This window comes from Eriocheir sinensis, chromosome 12 (assembly GCF_024679095.1).
Source record: "Eriocheir sinensis breed Jianghai 21 chromosome 12, ASM2467909v1, whole genome shotgun sequence".
In the NCBI taxonomy this organism is placed as follows: Eukaryota; Metazoa; Arthropoda; class Malacostraca; order Decapoda; family Varunidae; genus Eriocheir; species Eriocheir sinensis.
This window is the reverse complement of record NC_066520.1, coordinates 13,536,462-13,561,306: the sequence shown is the minus strand read 5'-3', so window position 1 is coordinate 13,561,306 and position 24,845 is coordinate 13,536,462. Positions and strand designations below refer to the sequence as shown.

The following is a 24,845-nucleotide window of genomic DNA, read 5'->3' as shown; positions in this document are numbered from 1 at the left end:
TCTTATTATTCCTCCTCCTCCTCCCGCGCACACACACACACACACACACACACACACACACACACACACACACACACACACACACACACACACACACACACACACACACACACACATAATCATTATAAAGGGACAATCTGAATATGCATCTTCGCTCCCCTTTCCTCCTCTCCTCCTTCTCTTCCTCCTCTTCTTCCGCCTCCTCCTCTTCTTCCGCCTCCTCCTCTTCTTCCGCCTCCTCCTCTTCTTCCGCCTCCTCCTCTTATTCCTCTTCCTCTTCCTCCTCCTCCTCTTCTCTTCGTATCTTTGCCCTTTATCACTGTTTATATACAAATGTTTATAGCAAGTCAAGCATTTATATGTAAATTAAGTTACTATAGCTTACTAAAACAACAATAACATCTGCAACTGAGAGAGAGAGAGAGAGAGAGAGAGAGAGAGAGAGAGAGAGAGAGAGAGAGAGAGAGAGAGAGAGAAATTGCCCTCTCGTGTACCAAGTGAGTCAATTCAACATGCAGATATTGTTGTGTTCTCTCTCTCTCTCTCACACACACACACACACACACACACACACACACAAACATAGACACACACACACACATAAAGAATGGTGTATTTTTTTCTAATTAAATGGTAGAAACTGAAATTAAATGAAAACAATACCAGAACTGAGTGAAAAAATCAAGTAATTAGATATAGAAATCGGTCTTTATTGTATCGCTCCCTTTCTTCCTAATAGTATTCTCAATATTTTTTTATTCTTCATTTCGTCCATTCTTCGTTTGTTTCCTTTCCTTTCCTTCCTTCATTCTTTTCTTCCCCTCACCCGTAATTTATCATTCCCTTTCTTTGTTTCATTTTTATATCCATTTTTCTCTCTTTGGGCATCATATATTTTTTTTCTATTTTCTAGCTTTGGATTAATATTTCATTCTGTGTAAATGTCACGCTGTCATCATGTGTAGTTTTACTTTTTTTACTTCTGAATCATAAAAAAATGTAGCTCATTGTTTTTTTTGTTTTTAATTATGCCAAGAAGAGGTTTGGGTAGCTTTTTGAGATATGTGCCCTTATATTAACATTTCCTGTATTCTTTTTCTTTTTCTCTTTCTCTTTTATACATCATATCCTTCTCATATCATATTCTCATCTTTCTGTATGACCTCAAATTGAAGTCTTTGTAATTTACTTTCCAGATAACACTTACTGGAATATCTCAAACACGTAACTTGCTATTTCTCTTTTCATCTCATTTCTCTTTTTTTTTCTATTCCTCGTTTTCAGTCTGTATTAACTTTTCCATTGATACTCTTTTCACTATTTTTTTTTCTAATCAGTCGCAATTATTTCCATATTCTTCGTCTATTTCTTCTTGTCCTTCACTGCTTTCTCTTGTAACTTTTTCTCCGTCGCTTCTTTTTATCACTCTTTTACTGTTTTTCCACTTTACCACCACAAGCACTACCTTCTCCAACTTCTCCCTCCTCCTCCAGCTATTAACCTCTCCTTTCATCTTCAACTCTCAGCTTATCTTGGTCTTAAGCTCTCTCTCAGTCATGTTTAAACCTAACCTACCTGCCTGCCTTTGTCTGTCTGTCTGTCTGTCTGTCTGTCTGTCTGTCTCGTTTTTAAAGTGTTTGAGTCTGTCTTTTTCTCAAACTCCCCTATTTCTCCTTTCCCTTTTCCCCCTTAACTCAATATTTTCTCACGGGTTCTCCTTTTCCCCTATTTCTTTCTCCCCTATTTCTTCTTTCCCTTTTCCCTTTAACTCAATATTTTCTCACCTGTCCTCCTTTTCCTCCCCTTCTCTTTTTCTCCAATCGTCTATATATGCATCAGAAAACCACCTTTCTTTTTTCTCTTCCTCTCTCTCCTATTCTCCTTTCCTCTTCTAACACCATCTCTCTTCTCTCTGATCCTTTTCCTTCCGTTTATTATCTCCCCAAAGGTCTACATATACCTCAATTTTTTCATAACTTTTTTTTTCTCTCTCTTCTTCTTTCCTCTTCCTTCCAAACCCAATCTTTTTTCTTCAATCCTTCTCTATCCCCTTTCTTTCTATCCAGTCAAGTATTCAGACATCACTAACGACCCATTCTCTCTCTCCTTCTCTCCCTCCTGACGGCGACGCGGGCGGTGCAGGCGGGCGATCATCTGCGGGGAGGAGGTGGAGGCGACGGAGCGGGTGTACGACTCCACCGCGTCAGCCTACAGCTCCCGCATCCACACAGAGGGCGCGCTCCCCTCCCCCAAAGGCCACCGCGACGACATCCCCTTCGTCGTGCAGGTAAGGTGACGGGTTCTTGTGTTTGTGGTGACGGGTTCTTGTGTTTGTGGTGACGGGTTCTTGTGTTTGTGGTGACGGGTTCTTGTGTTTGTGGTGACGGGTTGTTGTGCTGTGGTGACGGGTTCTTGTGTTTGTGGTGACGGGTTGTTGTGCTGTGGTGACGGGTTCTTGTGTTTGTGGTGACGGGTTGTTGTGCTGTGGTGACGGGTTCTTGTGTTTGTGGTGACGGGTTGTTGTGCTGTGGTGACGGGTTCTTGTGTTTGTGGTGACGGGTTCTTGTGTTTGTGGTGACGGGTTGTTGTGCTGTGGTGACGGGTTCTTGTGTTTGTGGTGACGGGTTCTTGTGTTTGTGGTGACGGGTTGTTGTGCTGTGGTGACGGGTTGTTGTGTTTGTGGTGACGGGTTCTTGTGTTTGTGGTGACGGGTTGTTGTGCTGTGGTGACGGGTTGTTGTGTTTGTGGTGACGGGTTCTTGTGTTTGTGGTGACGGGTTGTGTTTGTGGTGACGGGTTCTTGTGTTTATGGTGTCGGGTTGTGTTTGTGGTGACGGGTTGTTGTGATTGTGGTCTTTCGTTTTAATATGGTGATGTTCATTTTAACCCAGTTTTCTTCTCTATGTATTTTTATTTTACAGCAAAGGAAACATTTGGCGGCAGAAATAAAGGAAAACAAAAGACGTTCGCAAATCAGTGTTTCTTTTGTGGTCTTTCCTTTTAATTGGTAATGTTTTCTTTACCCCGTTTTCATATTTTCAGTATTTGTTTTGTTTTTGAAGTGAAGTAAAATGCGTGTGACAGAGATTCATGTGTGTTTTGCCTTTACTTCTCCTTTTTTGCTATTGTCTCTTTTTTTTTAACTTCAAAAAGTAATACGTGTTACTGTTTTTACCCTCCTTTATATCTGTTGTTATTCCTCTATTGTTGCTTTGTTGTTTGTTTGTTTCTGTGTGTGTAAATTTCGTGGGCTCCTATTACTGTGTGCGGGTGTATTTTTTTGTGTGTATTTTATATTCTATTATTTCTGCGAGTTTTATGTTTTAATTTTCTGAATACTACTGCGGCATTGTATCGTATTTTAGTGTGTGTGTGTGTGTGTGTGTGTGTGTGTGTGTGTGTGTGTGTGTGTGTGTGTGTGTGTGTGTGTGTGTGTGTGTGTGTGTGTGTGTAATGGCTTATCCGTGTTACATTTTGTGGACACTCACGCCGGACTTCCTCTACGTCAGGAACACACACACACACACACACACCACACACATTATTTCCCATTCTTATCTGACCTTGAGCTTGGGGTTTTCCGTGTGTGTGTGTGTGTGTGTGTGTGTGTGTGTGTGTGTGTGTGTGTGTGTGTGTGTGTGTGTGTGCGTGTGTGTGTGTGTGTGTGTGTGTGTGTGTGTGTGTGTGTGTGAGAGAGAGAGAGAGAGAGAGAGAGAGAGAGAGAGAGAGAGAGAGAGAGAGAGAGAGAGAGAGAGAGAGAGAGAGAGAGAGAGAGAGAGAGAGAGAGAGAGAGAACAGGTACAACCGTGTCTTTTGGCAGTAGCAAGGAGAAAAAAAAAATTACGCCACCACATAGCCTGTAAAAAAAAAAAAAAGAACTAACCTCGCTGTTTGGCTCAAGGTCGCCCATTTCTCTCCTTTATATAACACGTAGCGGCTCTTGGCTCCCCACTGCGCTACAGCCCTCCATCCCTTCGGCCTCTTAAGTAACGGTAATAGTAATTCAATCAACCATTCAACTTTTAACACGGCTCGTACGATGCTTCTTTTTTACAGCAGAGGAGCCAGTTCAAGGGCATTAAAACAAAAACACAACAAAACAAGTCCGCTACGCCCTGCTCCGAACAAAAGAAAAAGAACGGGGTCAGAAGAGAGGTCAATTTAGGGTAGAGAGGTGTCTTGATACTCGCCTCCAGAATATTTTGCCACTTTCAAAACACAATATCCTTAGTTTTTTAGTCCCGGATTCGCAGACGCTTTTGGCTCTCACAACAAATATTTTCAAAGGCCACACAAGAGATTAGTCGGATGCTTATGAGTGTTTTTGACATTTATGGTGCAGAAGCCTTGTTAATCTATCACTAGGGTTATGAAACGATCCATTGAATTACTACGCACAATCTCTACGAAAGCCTTGTCGAAATATTACTAGGCTCATAAAGCTACCCATGGATATACTACCCACAACCTCTACGAAAGCCTTACCAAATGTGTACGCGTGTGCTTTGATGAATTCTTTTTTATTGTGTGATTTTGTACATGAAGAGATACAGAACTTAAGCATCTCCACTTCTTCAGCGCTAAAAAGTTCTGCCGCAGAGCTACGAATTTTCTTCTATTTTGTGGTTCAGAAAGTTGCCGGTAAATCTTTGCGTTAAGGGAGAGCATCGAGACACCTCTCACCCGATACTGACCTCTCTTTTGGCCACTCATCTATACTCTTTTTACGGGGGCAGTGATTAGCGGGCTTTTTTCTCTCTCTCAACTATTTTTTCCCTTGAGCTGCTTCCTTTACTGTAAAAAAAAGTGGACGGTAAATGTTTTGTCTCATTAAAGTGAACGCCATCTGTGTGTGTGTCTGTGTGTGTGTGTGTGTGTGTGTGTGTGTGTGTGTGTGTGTGTGTGTGTGTGTGTGTGTGTGTGTGTGTGCCTAGGAGTTCCCCTAAAACATATTCATAACAGTTAGAGGCGTCCATTTCCTCTAGTGTTTGTTTATTTTGTTTGTTCAGAAGATCACCGATATATCTTGAGGTTCAGTGGACGGCAAAAAAATTCGTCCCGTGTGTGTGGCGGGAAGTTAGGGTTCCTTCCTGCCTCACCAATCTTGAGTGCGGGCTAACTTGCGCTTCGTATTATATTGCATCCCAATTTTTGCCGCTGAAGTTTAGATTAATGCCGCCAAGCAGTAACGTTGCTCATAGTTTCCGCTTTACTGCCCTGTTTAGCGGCCTCATGAGTACGTATTCATGGGTACAATCGTCGTGGTTTGGCGCGTGGGAGATTGTTCAGCTGACTGCCTCTTATATAACTAAATAGTGTGAGAATGAATGGAAGGCTTTGGTGTGCTTTGATAAATGGTGACAGCAAACGAGTGAAACAATTAAGGATGAGGATGATGATGATACAAGAGAGAAGAGAATGGAGAGGACAGAGATGATAATGGAAAGATGAAGGGAGAGGGAAGCGGCGGCGTAGGAGGGAGAAAAAAAGAGAATGAATGAAAGGAAGTAGTGTCCTGTAACAGATGGGGAAGGAAAGTAAGGGAAGGAAATAGTGATGAAGATGATGCTGATATGAGAAAAAGAGAGAAAGGAGAGAATAGAGATGATAATGAAGAGAGGATTAAGGATACGGAGGAAGTGGGGGAGGAAGAAAAAAGAGAATGAATGAAAGGAATTAGTGTCCTGTATAGATGGGGAGGGAAAGTAGGGGAAGGAAATAGTGATGAGGCTGATGGTGATATGATAAAAAAAGAGAGAAAGGAGAGAACAAAAATGATAATGAAGAGAGGATTAAGGATATGGAGGAAGTGAGGGAGGAAGAAAAAAGAGAATGAATGAAAGGAATTAGTGTCCTGTATGGGAGGGAAAGTAGGGGAAGGAAATAGTGATGAGACTGATGGTGATATGATAAAAAAAAGAGAAAGGAGAGAACAGAGACGATAATGAAGAGAGGATTAAGGATATGGAGGGAGTGGGAGAGGAAGTATGAAAGAATATGAATGAAAATAATTGCTGTACTGAGATAAATGGTAATAGAAAGCAGGTGGGAATTAATGAGACTGCTGATGCTGGGAGTAAGAAAGATGAGCAAGGAAGAGAAGTGAAATGATAATGACGAGATGAAGGGAGATGGAGGAGGAAGAAGCGAAAGGGCGTAAGAGGCAAAGGAAAAGAAAGGTAAAACAAAAAATGATGAGGCTGATGATGATGTAAGGAAGATGAGAGGGAAGAGAAGCGGTATGATAATGAGACGATAGGAGATGGAGGAGAAAGCGAAAGGGAATGAGGAGGTAAAGGAAGAGGTAGAATAGGAAGAGAAGGAGGCTTGGGGCGTGCGTCAAAGTGTTCATCTAATCCTCCGTCGTAACACCTCGATTGTCAGACACCTGGAAACGCCTCTGAATTGGCCGCGAGAGGGACATAAACATCCACAAGGAACGGCCAGGGACTGCACACCGGGCGGGGCTCAAGACGGCTTGCCACTCAACCCGAAATTATCGCCAAAGTCTAATGGAGGTTGGTCGGTGTTTGCGCTTCCGGTTAACACACAGATACCCGGAAGTGTGTCTGCTCAGGTAATTTGTGATTCGATGCCTGACGAGAGGTTGATTAGAGTAACAGGTGACGAAAAGATAGTTACGATTGGATAAAAGAACACTGCTTTGGTAATTTGAAGTAATACACCGTTTTTTTATCTCATTATTTTGCTTCTTTTGTATTCTGACATGTGTTGAATAGAGTAACAGGTGAAAGAAAAAGGAATCACAAGGGAAAAAAAGAACATTGGATTGGTAATTTTAAGTGATATACCGAGTTTTCTTATCGGTTTGCTTCTTTTGTATATTCTGACAGTAAGGTAGAATGTAGTAACAGGCAAAACAAAAGGAATGACGAGGGGAAAAAAGAGCTGCATTGGTAATTTCAACCGATGTACCGAATATTATCGTTATGCGTGTGATATTAGGCTTTACAAGAGATAGACTATAGTATCAGCAGAAAAAAGACCTCGGGGAAAAATAAGATGGGTGAGAAATAAGAAAAACACGGAGGAAACCAAAGGAAAAACAAGAGGGGAAACAAACGACACGGGGAAAAGTAAGAAAAACAACAACTAGGAAAAACAAAGTGGACACGAGGAAGAAAATAATAAAAATAAGAAATATACGAATAATACAAAATCAATACTTTTAACTAACACACCGAATGTTCCTATTAACTCGCTTCTCTCTTGTTTATTCTGCCCGCAACTCGTCCCCATGTAAAGCCTAGGAGAGTAAAGGCGTGAAGCTAACTCGCGGCCTGCCTCTCCCCGCGTTGCCGTCACCATAAACACGTTAACTCGCGCTATCTCCTGTCCCGCGAAATATTTTATAGGGAAAGGAAGCTGACCAACAACCGTAATAAACCTTTCCCACCCACCACCGCCCATAAAAAAAACGTTAACGACTTGCTCCTTGAAAATAATGGATAATATAAAGGAAAATGTAAATAAAGGGTAAAATAAATGAAAATGCAAAAAGGGATAAAATAGAGGAAAATGTAAAAAGGGATAAAATAGAGGAAAATGTAGATGAAATGGATAAAATAAAGGGAAATGTAAAAAAAGGAAAGAAAAAGGAAAACGTAAAAAAATGGATTATAGTTTGCATACAGATGACAAAGGAAAAGAAAACAAAGAATCGGAGAGATATAGATAGATAGATAGAAATATAGATAGATAGAGATAGAGATAGATAGATAGAGAGAGAGAGAGAGGAGACGCAATCAAGAGGAACATTTATGGAGTGGAATTTAAGTGAGAGTAAGGAAGAGGAAGTGAGCGAGAGAGTGAGCCAGAGAGTAAGTGAGCGAGTGAGTAAGTGAGCGGGTGAGCGAGAGGAAGGAATGTGAAGTAAAGACATTTTTCAAACAGCAAGTGAGAAACGACTGAGGAACTTCTGAAGAACTAGCCGACGTTTTCTCACACAAGACGAGGACGAGAAAGCAAAGTGGGAAGGTTTAGACAGACACATTCGTACATACAGACACACAGATAAACATATACAGAAAGACAGACAGGCCGAAATAAACACACAGACAGGTAGACAGACACAAGCAGACACATACAGACAGACAGAGAGGCAAGTGCTTTTAACAGACTGAAAGGGAAGGGAGTGAAGAAATGAGTGCCTGAATGTGTGAGTGAGTAAATGTGTGAGTGTGTGAATTGATGAGTAAAGGAGTGAGTGAGACAGAGTGTAAGAAATAAAGTAAGAGAGGAAAATGAGATAATGATGGTGACTTGGCTGATGATGATGTATTAGGGAGAGAAGTGAAATGATAATGAAGAGAAGGAGCAGGAGGAGGAGGAGGAGGTGGAGGAGAGGAAAGGAGGTGAGGAAAAGGTGAGGGTAAGCGGAGGTGACGGAGAATGGAGATGAAGATTAACGAGGGAGAGAAGAGTGACTTGAGGAAGGAGGAAGGTGGGCGAAGGAAGGAAGACGAAGAAAATAAAAAGAAAAATCAGCTCGCAAATGAAAGTAAAAAATGCGAAATAAAAGGAAATTAACAGAACAAAGAAAACACACGAAGGAAGACAAGAAAAATGACGCAAGAGAGAGAGAGAGAGAGAGAGAGAGAGAGAGAGAGAGAGAGAGAGAGAGAGAGAGAGAGAGAGAGAGAGAGAGAGAGAGAGAGAGAGAGAGAGAGAGAGAGTAAAAAAGAACGGAAGATTGATCACCTAAACGTTTAAGTTTTATCACCACGGCCAAAATAAATAAAACAAAAAAAAAGGTCACCTCTCTCTCTCTCAGCCTTCATAAATTACCAAATATTGACAATGATAAGATAGTAAGTCCCTGGGCGTGAAAAAAACTATCATTATTATTATTATTATTATTATTATTATTATTATTATTATTAGTAGTAGTAGTAGTAGTAGTAGTAGTAGTGACTTGTTGTTGTTGTTGCTGTTGAAATGGTAGTAGTGGTGGTAGTAGTAGTAGTAGTAGTAGTAGTAGTAGTAGTAGTGGTAGTGGTAGTGGTGGTGGTGGTGATGGTTGTGGTGGTGGCGATATGGAAGAGTGATGATGATGAGATGGAAGTAATGGAGGAGGAAAAGGTGAGGGAAGAGGAGGAAAGAAATGAAAGTGAGCTTGTAGAGGTAATGAAGGAGGAGGAGGAAGGAGATGAAGGAGGTGGTGAAGGAGTCTGGGGAGGAAAGGGAGATGAAGGAGGAGGAGGAGGAGGAGGAAACTGGCATGCAACAAGATAGGAAAACTTTACCTCCCTTTCCCTCCTTCCTTTCTCTCCTCTTTCCTCCCCTTCTTTCCTTCCCCTTCCTCAATGCCTACTTCTCCCCTCGTCCTTTATCTCCCCCTCTGCGTCTTGTTATTCTCCCTCCCCCTCCCTCCCTCTCCTTCCTTCCTCTCCCTCCCTCGCTCTTCCTCTCCCTTTCCTTCTTCCTTCCTCCCATTCTCTCCTTGCATATCCGGTCCCCTTCCCTTCCCACTCTCCCTCCTCCGAAATAAATGTACTTGGGAATTACGCCGAAGTTTTGCTATTTACGGGAAAAGGGTTTGCGTGGGACGTGTGTGTGTGTGTGTGTGTGTGTGTGTGTGTGTGTGTGTAGATAAGTTTCTCTCTCTCTCTCTCTCTCTCTCTCTCTCTCGCCTAGGCCATTATCATCTCGGCTTCCCTTCATTACCTCCTTTCTCTCCATTCCTTTTTCTCTCCTCTCCTCTCTCACCTATTTTTCCCATGTCTCCCTCACCTTCCTCCCTACATCCCCCTCCTCCTCCTCCTCCTCTTCTTCTTTTTCTTTACTTATTCTCATCCCTTTCCTCAGTTATTCTTCTTCTTCCCGTTCTCTCATTTCTATATAAGTTTCCCGTTCTTCGTTTCCTCTTATCATCGTCCTTATCCAGTCCCCTACTACCCTTCTTTACCCATTTTCTATCCCTCTTCTCAGTTCTTCCCGTTTTCTTTGACCACTACAAGCTTCCCGTTTTCCGTTTTCTCACAGCAATCGTCTCCGCCCTCGTTCTCGCCCTCCTCCTCCTCCTCCTCCTCGGCCATTTCTCCATCTGCGTGTTCGCCATAAATTGTGCGGGGAGGCGTAATGTGTCTTGACTAGTGACGCCTTTGAAGGAATCTCTCGCGGCGGAAAAAAGGCGGGAAGGAAATGAATACGTAATTTCTTCCAAGGCGTTATAGTCACCCCTGAAAACGTGTTCGCGGCATTATGTATTCTTTTTTTTTTTTTTTTTTTGCCACGGTTTCCTTAGAGTGCTGAAAAAAGGGAGGGTGTGGGTTTTATCTCCTATTTTCCCTTTTTTTCTTTCTTTTTTGGTCTTGGTTATTCGTGTTTTTTCTTTTCTCTCCTTTTTTTCTTAGTCTGTTTTATTGGTTTTGTTTGTGTTTTTCATCTTTCTTCGTTTTCTTTCTCTTCTTTGGGACTTTTCTCTTCTTTTTATTTTCTCAATCTCTCTTCTCTCTTCTTTTCTCTCTCATTCTATTTTTTATTCTTTATCTCTCCTTTCCTCTTTCTCTTTTCTTTATCTCTTTTTCTTCTCTCTTCTCTCTCTCTTTTTCATTTTTTTCTTCTCTTTCCTTCTTTCTCTTCTTCTTCTTTGGGTAAGTAACGTAACCATTCTCTTCTTCTCCTCTTCTTAATTCTTTCTCTGCTCTCCGCTTTGTCTTTTCTTTTATCTCTTTTTCTTATCTCTTCTCTCTTCTTAATTATTTTTCTTATTTCCTTCTTTCTCTTCTTCTTTGGGTAGGTAACACCATTCTCGCCTCCTCATCTTGTGCTTCCTCCTCTTCTTTCTCTTTCTTTTTGTTTTGTTAATTCACGTTTTTCTTCTTCATAATCGTTACTTTTTTATTTTCCTTTGCCTTTACTTCTTCTGAGATATCTGAGAAAGTGGCGTAAAGATTCTACTGAGTAACCTGCCTCCTCCTCCTCCTCCTCCTCCTCCTGGCCAGTCAGCCGTCCTATGCAGAAGCGGAGTCGCCCACAACCCCGCTCAACCCTTTCCAATCCGCCCCAAGAGGATCCAACCCTCCTGGAAATCCGACTCAGTTTCCTATGGCCTACTTACTCTTCCTCTCCTCCTCTTCCTCTTCCTTCTCTCTCTCGTATTTCTTCTTCCCCTTCCTCTATCACTACTCCCTCTCCTCCTTTTCGTCTTCTTGTATCTTTTCTTCTTCCTTTCCCTCTTCTTCCTCGTATTCCTTCTTTCCTTCTTCCTCTACTTCTATGCCGCCTCCTCCTTCTCGTCCTTCTCCTCCTCTTCCTCCAATCAACTCTAGGATATTCGAACTCGTGCTCCGTGTGGCCCCGCTGTGTGTCTTCCGCCTATAGCCCCCCCCTCCCCCTTCAAATCCTCCGCCCACCGCTCACCCAAACTCCTCCGCTGTCTCGTCATGCGCCACACCCACCCCACACCCATCTCACGCCCACACCCACAACAATCCACCCCCACAAACCTACGCAATCATAATCCCAAAGTCACACTAATCGGTAAATAACACATTCTTAAGTAAAATCAAGTTACATATTCCTCTTATTATTTATCTTCTTAATAAATACGAAACTCCCCCTCTTTCTCTCTTCGGTTTTACATCCCCCTTTCCTTCCCCTTCCTCCTCCTTTCCTCTTTTCCCTATCTCCCTCTCTCTTATTACTTTTCTTTTTAATACGAAACCCCCTCTCCATATCTCTCTTCCCTTTTACATCCCGTTTCCCTTCCTCCCTACTTCCCTTCTCCTTCCCTCAATTCCACTCTCCCTCTCTTTCGCCTCCCCTCCTTCACTTACTCACTTTCCTAATAGGCCGAGGGAGGGGAGATGGAGGGGAAGAGGAGGAGAGGGAGAGAGGGGAGGCTTAAATGTTATTAGAAGTTGGAGTGGAGAACGAGAGGAATGATGAGGATAAGTAAGGGGAGGAGGAGGAGGAGGAGGAGGAGGAGGGATGTGGAGATGAGAGGCAGGGAGATGGGAGTCACACCTGGAGGGGAGTGGAGAGGAAGAGGGTAAGGAGGGAGGGGGGGGGGCAGATGGTTATTGGAGGGGTTGAAAATGAGGGGCGTAAGTTAGGAAGGGGGACAGACAGACGCGGCGACTAGCATTCTGATCTCGTCTCCTCGAAGTGGCTGGCCGGCGGGCGTCTGAAGAGGAGGAGGAGGAGGAGGAAGAGGAGGGGGAGAAAATGAGACGGAAGATGAAGGAAGTGGGAGGCAGAGAAGGAAAGAAGGGGAGATAAAAACGGAGGTGAAAAGAAAGGTGGGCAAGGAAGAAGGAGGGAAAGAAAGGAAACTGAGTAGGAAAGTGAGAAAATGAGAAAGGAAGACGAAGGAAGGAGGGGAAACGAGGGATAGTGAAAAGAAAGGTAGGCAAGGAAGAAGGAAGGAGGAGTCAGGGAAGGAGGGAAGTTAGAAATAATGGAGGCAAAACAGAAGTGAAGGCAAGCAGGAAAGGGTAGAAGGAGGAGAGGGATGAAGGGGAAGAAGTAAGGGAAGCAAGGAAGAAGGAAGAAAAGGAGGCAGGATAGAAATGAGAGGTGGGAGAGGGGAAAAGGAAGGAAGGAAGGCAAAGAGGGAAAGCAGAGGAGAAAGGTGAGAGGAAGGAGAAAAGGAACAAAGGAAATAAGGAAAGGAATGGAAGGGAAGGAAGAGAATGCATGGGATAAAAGTGAGGAATAAAGAAAGAAAGGAATTAAAGAAGAAAGGGAGATAAGAAAGGAGGAAGGAGGAAAGGAAGAAGATAAGGAAAGACGGAAAGAGGGAGAAAGTAACAAGGACAAGGAAGAAAGGAAAGAAAAGAGAAAGAGAGACAGAGAGGGATAGAGAGGTGGAGGAGGAGAGGGAGAGGGGGAGGCAGAACTCAAACTGGGACAGGCAAACTAACAAACAGCATAAGCCACGGACTAATTGAGGAAGTTGAGAGGAACCATCGCCTTAGTAATGGGTGTTGATGGTGATAGTGGTGATGACTGGGCCGTGTGTGTGTGTGTGTGTGTGTGTGTGTGTGTGTGTGTGTGTGTGTGTGTGTTAGGAATTGGCTTATTGTGTGGATTTCCCGGGAGAATGGGCAAAGTTGGACGATATGGTGAGGGGAACGGCTGATTATAGAGGTAGGAGGAGGCGGAGGAGGAGGAGGTGGGTGGAGAAGTGGAGAGGAGGAGACACCATAGAGGGAGGGAGGGAGTAGATGCAGTAGGTAGAAAGGCTTGTGGAAAATACAGCATGGGAACGGAGAGAAAAGGATGGAGGTGAGAAGAAGGGGGAATGAAGCAAGGGAGAAGAAATGGTGGCAGAGTAAAAATATGAAAGGGAGAAAAGGGAGAAAATAAGAAAGGAGAGGGTGGTGGAGAGGAAGGTGGAAAAGACTACAAGGTGGAGTGAGTGGATGAGTGGACGCATAGAAATGGATAAGCGAAAGGTGAGTCTGCAAGGTCTGTAACGCATCGAAGTACGGAAAAAAATATGAATAACGAAATTAGTGGGTGAGAGATAGAGGTGTAGTGAGAGGGTGTGGCTGTGTATATAAGGGAAGATAAGTATGCAAGTATTTAGTGTATCGAAGAGTGGAAAGAACAGGAAAAACGAAGGTACTGGGTAGGGTAGAGGTAGGTAGGGTAGAGGTGGGTATAGGGTAGAGGTGTAGGTAAAGGTGTAGGTCAGGGTGTGGGTGTACTGGAGGGTGTAGGTAAGCGACAGGGTGTAGTGTATCGAGGTATGGAAAGAATAGGAAAAACGAAGGTACTGAAGGCAGAGGTGGGTATAGGGTAGAGGCGTAGGTAAAGGTGTGGGTCAGGGTGTGGGTGTACTAGAGGGTGTAGGTAAGCGACAGGGTGGTGGCAACGATGCATAAGTCTAAAGTTACGAGGAAATCGACGTTTTTTTCCTTTCCTTATCGCCCAAGAGTTCTACGTTTGGCTTTTTTTTATATTTTATTTTTTGTCCGTCTCTCCGACATTTCGCGAAGGTGGCAACTTTGAAGCGAGACTGAGGGAGAGATAGGAAGTAAATGGGGGGGTGGGGTGGAGAGAGAGAGAGAGAGAGAGAGAGAGAGAGAGAGAGAGAGAGAGAGAGAGAGAGAGAGAGAGAGAGAGAGAGAGAGAGAGAGAGAGAGAGAGAGAGAGAGAGAGAGAGTAATAATAAGTGAAGAAACGAAGAGAAAGTGGCGAGATAAATTAATTAGAAGGAGAGAGCAAATAAATTTTAACGCACGTAAGACTGAATGAATTAAATAACGAGTAAAGTAAAAAAAAAACTTAATACATGAAGGAAGGAATTAGTGACTATCAGGAAGATAAAATAAGCAAAATATAGCAAAGAGGTGAAAACGTTAAAATACCTCGCAAAAAAGAAAAAAAGATAAAAGTCAACGAAGAAAAAAATAAAATATAGAAAAACAGATAAAAAGAAAAAAATAGTAAAAAGATGGAAAACGTAAAAATAACTAAATAAAACCTAAAATAAAAAGAAAAGGACAACTAATCAAGAGGAAAACAAAAAAGGAAAAAAAAAACCAGGAATAAACAACAATGAACAAACTTAAGCAAGGAAAACGCAGGTAAAAAAAAAATGGGAACAAAAATAAAAGAAGCAAAACACAACAAACTTAATTAAAATGAAACACCAAGAAATAAAAAAAGAAAACTACAAATGAACCTGAGATGAGGCAAAGCGTTCTCGATCACGATTCTTTGGGTCAAGCTCGGATGACCTCCACGCCGGGCAGGACACCAACTGACGCACACACTGATGGCGAAATACTTGCTGATTGGAGGAGTTTTCGGGTCCTCCTCCTCAGCCTCCTCCTCCTCCTCCTCCTCCTCCTTCTCCTCGTCTTCCTCTTCCTCATCTTCCTCTTCCTCTTCTTCCTCTTCCTCATCTTATTCTTTCTCATCTTTCTCTTTCTCATCTTCCTCTTCCTCTTCCTCTTCCTCCTCCTCATCTTCCTGCCCCTCCTCTTCCTCCTCCTGCTCCTCTTCCTCCTCTTCCTCCTCTTCCTCCTCCTCCTCCTCCTGCTCCTCTTCCTCCTCCTCCTCCTTCGTCTCCACCTGCTTCTTCTCCTCCTACTCCTTTTTCCACATTTTTCTCTTTCTCCTCCACCTGCTCCTGCTCCTCATTTCTTTTTCCACATTTTTTCTCCAACTACTGCGTTTTTCTTTCATCATTTTCTTTTTTTTTCCTTTTTTTTCGCTTTCCTCTTCCTCTTCACTTTTCGTAATCGTCTTTCCTATCCCACTGCCTTCCTCTTCCTCTTTTATCTCTTTTCTTGTCACTCGTTTTCCTTTTAATTATTTTCTTCAAGTTTTCCTCCTCGTCCTCCTTCTCGTAATCGTTCTCTCTTATCCACTGTCCTCCTCCTTTTCCTCCTAATCCTCTTTTTCCGATCCTTGCTCTCGACCTCCGTTTCAATCTGTTTCTTTTCTTTCTCATCCACTTGCTCGTAATCGTCTTTTTTTATTTATTTTCTTAATCAAGGGTATAATACGAAGAGGAAGTGGGTTAGTGGTGAAAGTACAGGTGGGGAATAGAAAAGACAGTAGGAGTGTACAGTTGTATGGTGTAGGTTCGTTAGTTGTTATGGTGTAGTTATTGTGATTTCTTTTCCACTATCCTCTCCTTCTCCTTCTTCTCCTTCCCCTCCCCTTCCTATCCTTTCCATTTCTGCCACTTTTTTCCTCTTGCTTCTGATGCTGTCCCTTGTCCTACACTTCTTTTTTCCTTATAGCTTATCCTCGTCCACCTCCTCCTCCTTCTCCTTCTCCTCCTCCTCCTCCTCCTCCTCTTTCTGCTTCTCCTTCTCTCCGTCATTTCCATCCTCTTCTTTCTGTCTCTTCTCTTCCTCCTCCTTCTCCTTCTCCTTCTCCTTCTCGTCCTCCTCCTCCTCCTCCTCCTCCTCTTTCTGCTTCTCCTTCTCTCCGTCATTTCCATCCTCTTCTTTCTGTGTCTATTCTCTTCCTCCTCCTTCTCCTTCTCCTTCTCCTCCACCTCCTCCCCATCCCCTTCCTCCTCCTCCTCCTCTTTCAGCTTCTCCTCCTCTCCGGCATTTAAATCCTCTTCTTCCTGTGCCTCTTCTCCTCCTCCTTTCGCTCTTCATCCCCGTCTTCGCAGGGCAAACAAAAGCGAAGGGAACGGAAAATCAGAATCCACTGCATGAGGACTCGATTCACTCATTTCCTGGACGAGGACTCAACACTAAGGATCACGCTGGCAGGAGGAAGGACCCAGATGATAACAATGATGAGGACGACGACTGAGAATGATAATAATGATAATAAGACAGCAAAACGGAGAAGAAAAATAAAAAGATGAAGAATAACAGCGATAAAAATTAAAAAATCACAGCACAAAGAAAACAATAACAGAAAAATAATGATAATGATGTGACGATGATCCACAATATTAAAGACCAAGAACAGTGATTAAGAAAAACAATAACAGCAACAACAAAATAAAAACAATGACACCAGATAAGAAGGAAAAAGAACCAGATGATGACGATGATGACGACTTAGAAGAAAAATGGTAGTACTAACAGTAAGACAATACGAAGATGATGGAAAAAAGTATTATGATAAAGAACAAGAATAATAATAGGAAAAACAATATTACCAACCAGAAAACTACAATAACAGGAAAGTAATGATGATAAAACAGCAAGATTAAGAGGAACAAAAATAACAAGAAGATGAAGAACAAGAACGGTGATAAGAAAAACAACCATAGGAATAACAAAACAAAAATAACAGGTAAATATCGATAATAAGACAAGACGAAGAAAACAAGAAAGAGCAGGAAGATGAAGGAAAAGAAGAATAGTGATAAGAAATAGTAATTACGAAACAAGAACAACAACAGCCACTACTACTACTACTACTACTACTACTACTACTACTACTACTACTATTTCACCACCACCACCACCAATAACAACAATTACAACAACAGCACATAAAAAACAAACAATAAAAAGCAAAAAAAGGCTGAAAAAAACACTACTAACAACAATGAATGAAAAAAAAAAGCGAAAACCAGGCAAGACAACAGAAGAGAAAAAAAAAAAAAAACAGTAAGAAAATAAAACAAACGCAAAAATCACTAAACCTTCCTTGGCCATTCTCTTCGTCGCTCTCCTTCTCTCTTTTTCGAACGGGCGCTATCGAGTAACTCCGAAGGCGCTGAGGGTGGAACGGCGCTACTTGACAAAGAAAAAAAAAGATTCGTGGAAAATAGGCCGGGAACAAACCGTGCAAAAGTTAATTCAGATAAGGACCTGCATGGTGGGGGGGGGGGGGGTCGGGAAGGGGAAAAAAGAGAGAGAGAGAGAGAGAGAGAGAGAGAGAGAGAGAGAGAGAGAGAGAGAGAGAGAGAGAGAGAGAGAGAGAGAGAGAGAGAGAGAGAGAGAGAGAGAGAGAGAGAGAGAGAGAGAGAGAGAGAGAGAGAATGGAATGAAGAAAGCAATGGAGGAGAAAAGCGAAGAATCCAAACGAAAATTCAAGGAAAACGGAGATAAAAAAAAATGTGTTGAAGGAGAAAACTAAAGAAAGAAGGAAAAGAGGAAACAGCTCGAAAAAGAGAGAACGAAAAAGAGAAAAAGAAAACGAACCAAGAACTAGAAGAGATTAGACCCAGAGAGAGGGGAAGGCGGAAGAGGAAGAAAGACCAAGAGGAAGAGGAAAGAGGAACAGATAAAAAAGTAAAGTTAGGGAAGTAAAGAAGAGGAGGAGTTGAGGAGGGAGCCGAAGAATAAGAATCTTGGAGAAGTAAAGAGAAAGCAGGAACGTGAAAAATGGAGGAATGGAGAGGGAGAGGAAAAAGAATAAAGGAGAGGAGGTGGAGGAGGAGGAAGTTGAGAGAATGGAAGAAAGAGAGAAGATGCAGTGAATAGGAAGGGAGGGAAAAGAGAAGAGGCAGTGAAAAGGAAGATGAGAAGGGAGATGAAAAAAGAAAGGAAGAGGAATGGCGAAGAAGGAGAAGTATTAAAAATAGGAGGAAGATAAATTAGTGTGAGAAATAAACATAAAACAGAGGAAATAAGAGGAAATAAGGAATGAGGGATATAAAGGAAGATTAAAATAACAACAAATATCCAGTTCTTCCGTCTATGCCTCTGACAACCGCAAGAAAAATGGAGGTGAAAGGAAACGAATTAGTCTTCCTTCTTCTGCTCCTGCTTTTGTCCTTTCAGTTTTGTTATCTTCCTTTATTTCTCTCTCTCATTCCTTATCTTTTTATTTTTTTGTTTCCACTCACTTCAAAATTTTCTTCCTCCATTTTGAGTTCTCCCTCTATGCCTTTCCCCTCTCTGTTCTCATCTTCCATCTTGATTTTCTTCTCACTACATCTTCCCTCTCCCCTCATTTCATTGTGACTATCTCTTCTCTCTTCCCTCCTTTCCCTCAATTTATTCCTTATTCAATGCCTCTCTTTCCTTTCGTTTCCTTTCCCTCTCCCGTACTTCATTTTTCACGTTCCTTCCTTTCTCTTCACTTCTAACAGCATTTTTTCTTCTTCTATCTCTTCAAGTTTCTTCTTTGCTTCTCTAATTATTTCCTTCTGCCGCTCTTTGCTTTATCTCTTTTGTTTTCTGCTTCCTCTCACTTTTAAATTCCTCTCCTCAACTACTTTTATTCTTTACTTCTCTGTTTTTCTTCTCTGCCTTCCATTCTTCTTCCTTATCTCTTTTTTTCCTTTTCTGTTTCCTTTATCACTTCTAAATCTCCACCTCTCTCTTCTTTATGGTTTTGATTCACCTGTTTTTCTTTTTCTTCGGCGACCTCAATGTTATCGGCACCAAGACGCATCACCACTATCGACAAGGGCGGCGGCGATGACTCACTCTGACTCACGACCCCATGACCACCGCGGCGAGGCGACCCTGATGACCCATGATGACCTGTATATCCCTTGACGAAGCCCCTCCCAGAAAACCCAATACAGTCCCCTTGCCGTTTCTCCGCCATACGACATTTTTAGACTTTACGAATTTGACCGCTAAAACTGTGACAAGCCCCTGCTAATCTATATCAAGTCACTGGTACACATCTGTCAAGCCCATGCTAAGTCCCAGCCAAAGCCCTGTCCAGCCCTTGTCAAGCCCTGTTATGGTACTTTGAAGACTCTGCCAAGCCCATGTCACACTTTCAAGCCTATGTTCAGTGTCTACGAAAGCCCTCTCGGTATCTTTGCCAGTCCCCTGATAAGCTTATGCCAACTCGTATCAAGCCTCTGCCACACCCTATCGAGTGCATTAAGTCCCATTGTAACCCCTGTCGAACCCTATAAAGTAAAATCCATTCCTATAAACCTTACTGTAGTCTCTCAAGTCCCCGTCAAGCCGTGTTATGTTCCTAGTCAATCTCCACAATCCTCAAGTTACACTATTTTTCCTATTTACTGTTTTTATCGTTTTTTTTAATTCCTTTGACTCAATTTCCTCTTCCTTATCTTTCTTGTTTTCTGTTTCCTATGTCACTTCTAAATCAAAACTTTCCTCTTTCCTCTCCTTTATGGTCTTGATTCACTTGCTTTTCCTTTCCCCCTCACATTATCTCCCCTCTTCCTCTTCTTCGCCATATCTTTCCTATTGCAAACTCCTCCTCCTGCTTCCGTTATCTTCCTTCCTCTCTATCTCCCGCTTGAACCGCTTCCTCCCTCACAAAAGCCTCAACGTTCCTCACAAAGCCAAGCATCTCTCAAAACTTCTTCGGGAGAGCAGAAGTCTTCGTGGTTTATGTCAACTCTGACCACATCGTCCACGGAGCTTCGGAAGGACTGATAAGACTTCAAGAACCAGTCAGTGTTCTAACCCTTTATCAACTCTATGCTTGCAAGACCGAGGAAGCGAAGACTATATAAAGAAAATGGGAACAAGTACCTGACTATGCCTTCGAAACTGTTCCTCCATTATATCAATTTTGAAAGGGAAACTCTTCTATAAAACCTACACATGTAAGATAGAGGGTATATATGAAGAACACGGGAACAAGTTACGTAGTGACTATGCCTTCATTCTAGTTTCTCCACTACCCAAAATTTAAAAGGGATACTCCTCTATAAATCCTGCACGTGTGAAAGCGAGGGAGCAATAGACTATATAAAGAAAACGGGAACAAGTTACTGACCATGCCTTCGAACCAACTATTAAAAGGGAAACTCCTCTATAAATTCCACACACGTATGAGATCGAAGAAACAAAAGGCAAACGAAAAAGAGAAAACAAGTAACCGTGCTTTCTGGTCCCTCCCCGTCCATCAGTTTCTCCAGCAATGAACCAAGACGCAGAGGGTTGAGATAGCGAGCCAGAGAGTAAAGACACCGCTCAGATCCCCATCAGGTCATCTTAGGCCAGAAGAAACAAGATAGCCCAACACTTCGCTTAGCCCTCCGCCAGACAGCAAGACGGATGCCGAAAGGGGTGGAGGGCAGGCGAAAGATAAATCGTAGGAGGGACGGAGAGCGATAATAAGAGAGGAGGAGTTTGAGGACGAAATGGAATATAGGGTCAGAGAGAATGGACGAGGAAAGGGAGGAGAGGGAAGGGAAGCAGGCGATGTAGATGGAAGTGGAAGTAATGGGTGAAAGGGGAGGAGGAAGGAGGTAGGCAATAAAAAGAGAAGTGCATGAGACGGAGGAGAAATTGGAGTACAAAGTTTGAGAGAGAAGGAAAGGGAAGGAAAGCAAATGAAGAAGGGCATAGCAAATAATAAGTGAAAGGGAATGAAAGGAGGAAGGGAAGAGGAAACTAACAATGAGGAAGAAAATGAGGATATAGCAAGGATATAGGAGGAATGGCAAAGATTAGAAGAAAAAAAAAGGAAAAATGGGAAAAAGGAAAGGAGGAAACGAAGATGGATAAGAAAAAGAAAGGAGAGAAAAGGGAAGCAAGTTATGTAGTTGAACACGGCAAAAAAAAGGGATAAAAAAAGGAAAACATTAGGATGAAAAAAGAAAAACAGAAAGGAGGAAGAGAAGGATAACACAAATACGAAGAAGAGGAATAGGGAAGCAAGTGAAGAAGATGGACACATGATATAACAGACGAAAAGGAAAGAAAGGAGATTGGAAGAAAGGAAACCAGTGAGAATGAAGAGAAAAGAAGGAAATAAGAAGTAGACGAGAAAAACAGAAGAAAAAAAGAGAAACAAGTGATATAATTGGTCATGAGAAATAATAGATGAAAATAGAAAAAAGAGAAAGGAAGGAGAGAGGAAAAAAGTAAGGGAGGAGAACGAAGTGAAATTGACAGCTAGAGAAAGAGAAGGAGAGGAAGAAGAGGAATAGGAAAGCAAAATGATGTAGAAATAGGGAAAGAGAGAAAGGGATGAGAAAGGAAATAAGTGTAGGAGGAAAACGAAGTGAAATTGGAAGCAAGAGAGAGAGAAGGAGAGGAAGAATGGCATAAGGAAAGCATATGATGAAGTTGGACATGAGAAATAATAGATGGAATAACCAGAAAGAGAAAGGAAGGAGAAAGGAAATAAGCGCAGGAGAAGAGCAAAGTGAAATTGGAATCTACAGAGAGAGAGAGAGAGAGTAAGAATAAAAAAGGAAAGCTAATGGATGGAATAACCAGAAAGAGAAAGGAAGGAGAAAGGAAATAAGCGCAGGAGGAGAAAGAAGTAAAATTGGAAGCTAGAGAGAGGGAGAGCAAAACGGAGGAGAAAATCGCATAAGACTCCCTCTCTTTCCCTTCCCCTTCCTCGCGCCCTTCCTCCCCTTCCATAAGTAGATATTCGAGTCACAGGTAATGGGGCTATAAATGACATGATCAAGTGCTCTCCTGTATTTTTTCAATGTTCAGAAGGCAGCCGGGTTAGTCTCTTTCCCCTTTCCCCTCCCTTTCCTCCTCTTTCCCCTCCTCTTGCTTCCATTTCCTCCCTCGTCTCTTCTTCCTCCTCCTCCTCCTCCTCCTCCTCCTCCTCTCATTCGTAATTACAATCCACATTACACGATTAAGTCATCCCTATTAATGAATTCAGAGAGAGAGAGAGAGAGAGAGAGAGAGAGAGAGAGAGAGAGAGAGAGAGAGAGAGAGAGAGAGAGAGAGAGAGAGAGAGAGAGAGAGAGAGAGAGAGAGAGAGAGAGAGAGAGAGAGAGAGAGAGAGAGAGAGAGAGAGAGAGAGAGAGAGAGAGAGAGAGAGAGAGAGAGAGAGAGAGAGAGAGAGAGAGAGGAAACTTTAGTAAGAAAAAAGAGCAAGATGGTGCGGGAGGAAGGGAGGTTGAGCAAGGAAGATTAGGAAGACTAGAGAGCAGACAAGAGAAGAGGAAATGAAGGGAGGAAGATAAAGGAAGGAGGGGAAGGAGGGGGAGGAAGAGAGAGGAGATAAGAGATAGAAAGCACGAGAACGCAAAAACAAGTACGGGAAGGAGGAAGAATAGAAGGAAGAAGAGGAGGATGAAGAGAAAGGATGGAAAACACGAAGGAGGAGAAGGAAGATGAAGAGAAAGAAAATGAACGAGAAAGACGAAAGGGGAGGAGGAGAAGGAGAAGGAGGAGGAAGAAGATAAGAGACAGAAAGCACGACAAGGTAAAACAAAGTGAAGGAGGAGAAAGAGAAGGAGGAAGATAAGGGGAAAGAAGGGGAAAGGGAGAAGATAACAAATGAATTTAAAAACGAAAAGGTATAATAAATAGGGAAAGAAGGAAGAAGAGCAGGAATAAAAGAAAAAAATGGGAAAAAATAGGGGAAGGAGAAGGAGGAAGAGGAGAAAAAAATATAAAAAGGGATGGAGAGCAAATGAAGATATAACAAAAGGAGTAAATGATGAGGCTTGAATAAAAAAAAACATAGGAAGGGATGGAAAAGATGGGAACGAAAAAGGGAAAAGAGAAGGATGAAGAAAAAGGGTACGATAATAAAGGAATGCAAGAGAAGGAATAACAAAGGAAATAGAGGAGGAGGCTTGAATAAAAGGAGCAACATGATTATTCGCCGAGTTACCTGTTCTAATTATTACCTCCCGCTCAGGTGAACGTGATGACTAACGAGATCACCTGTTATTGAGCTCGGGAACGCATGAAAGACTTTATTGTTATTACTCTCTCTCTCTCATTATGGCAGAGATCAACAAGAAAGTTATTCAGATGAACTTTTACGACGCAGGAGTGGAATATGTGGAAACGAATACACACACACACACACACACACACACACACACACACACACACACACACCGCCATAATCATCCGTCTGGCAGCTTCTAATGTGGAAAATGAGAGAGAGAGAGAGAGAGAGAGAGAGAGAGAGAGAGAGAGAGAGAGAGAGAGAGAGAGAGAGAGAGAGAGAGAGAGAGAGAGAGAGAGAGAGAGAGAGAGAGAGAGAGAGAGAGAGAGAGAGAGAGAGAGAGAGAGAGAGAGAGAGAGAGAGAGAGAGAGAGAGAGAGAGAGAGAGAGAGAGAGAGAGAGAGAGAGAGAGAGAGAGAGAGAGAGAGAGAGAGAGAGAGAGAGAGAGAGAGAGAGAGAGAGAGAGAGAGAGAGAGAGAGAGTGTAAACGCATCGCAGAAAGCTCATGTATGCCTTAAATTACTTCGGTCTTCTTCCCACTTCTGCTTTTCCTAGAACTTCTCCTCCTCCTCCTCCTCCTCCTCCTCCTCTCAGCTAACTCTCCCATCAAACCCCAACTGCGTCTGGCTCAGTTATTCAACACTTCTTAAACTTTCTATTTTTTTACCTCATTATTATTATTACTATTATTATTATTATTACTGCTATTTTATGTATACGCAAGATGCAAGGACTTAACTTCTCTCTTGCACACACATACACATCCATTGACACACACACATACACACCCACATCCACACCCACACACACACACACACACACACAGCCTCCGAGCCCCCTAAACAAGCTCAGATAACTCCTCCTCAAACAGTAACAACAACAGGCAACTCATCAATCACACTTCCCCTCCCCATACACAAACAAATAAAAGAAACTCCAAGAAAATTTACATAGATGTATCTCTCTGGACATGACGCCCGGCTCCCATAAATAACGAAGCACATTCATATCTTGGCTCCTCTTGCTTTGTGAAAATATATACGTGCCTGTGAGGTATCAAGAGAAAGACAGAGAGAGAAAGACAGAGAAAGACAAAGAGAGAAAGTGAGTCAAAGAGAGACAAGAAAGAAAGAAAAAAAAGAGAAAGTAAGACAGAGACAAGAAAGAAAAAGAAAGGGAAAATGAAAGAAAGAAAAGTGAGACAAAGAGAGAGAAGAAAGAAAAAAAAAAGTGAAAGTGAAAGAAAGAGAAAGTGAGACAAAGAAAGAGAAAGTGTTGTGTTGTCTTCAGCATACGCGACTTGGTAAATCACTCTCATCTATTCACGAGGAAGTTTGGGCGGTGTGTGAAAGATGACAAAACAATAGGCATATATTTTTTTTATGGCTCCAGGAATCACATTTAAGCTTTTGTTTATTGATAAGGTGAACGATATTGATTAAGGCCTTTGTATATGAATAAGCTGAAGAAAACGGTTTATTGCCTTTGTTTATAATCAAGGTGAAGGAACTGTATAAAGTCTTTGTGTATGAATAAGCTTAAGGAAACAGAATCGGGTCTCTCTCTGTAAATATACTGAAGACAACACAACACTTTCTCTTTCTTTTTTTCTTTCTTGTCCTTTGTCTCACTTTCTCTATTTCACTTTCTCTTTTTTTCTTTCTTGTCTCTCTTTATCTCATATTCTCTTTCTTTCACTTTCTCTTTCTTTTTCTTTCTTGTCTCTCTTTGTCTCACTTTATCTTTCTTTAACTTTCTCTTGTTTTTCTTTCTTGTCTCTCTCACTCTTTTCTTTTCTTTCTTGTCTCTGTCTCACTCTCTTTCTTTTTTCTTTCTTGTC

The 24,845-nt window shown here is 42.2% G+C and overlaps 1 protein-coding gene across 1 annotated transcript in view; it reads left to right on the top strand.

Moving 5' to 3' along the window:
- The window catches only part of LOC126997441 (CB1 cannabinoid receptor-interacting protein 1-like), a 173,142-nt gene that overhangs the window by 96,818 nt on the left and 51,479 nt on the right, over positions 1-24,845 (top strand). The window contains exon 3 of the mRNA XM_050858533.1: positions 2,143-2,287. Coding sequence (XP_050714490.1) covers positions 2,143-2,287 — 145 coding nt within the window. The remainder of the gene's footprint in view (positions 1-2,142; positions 2,288-24,845) is intronic.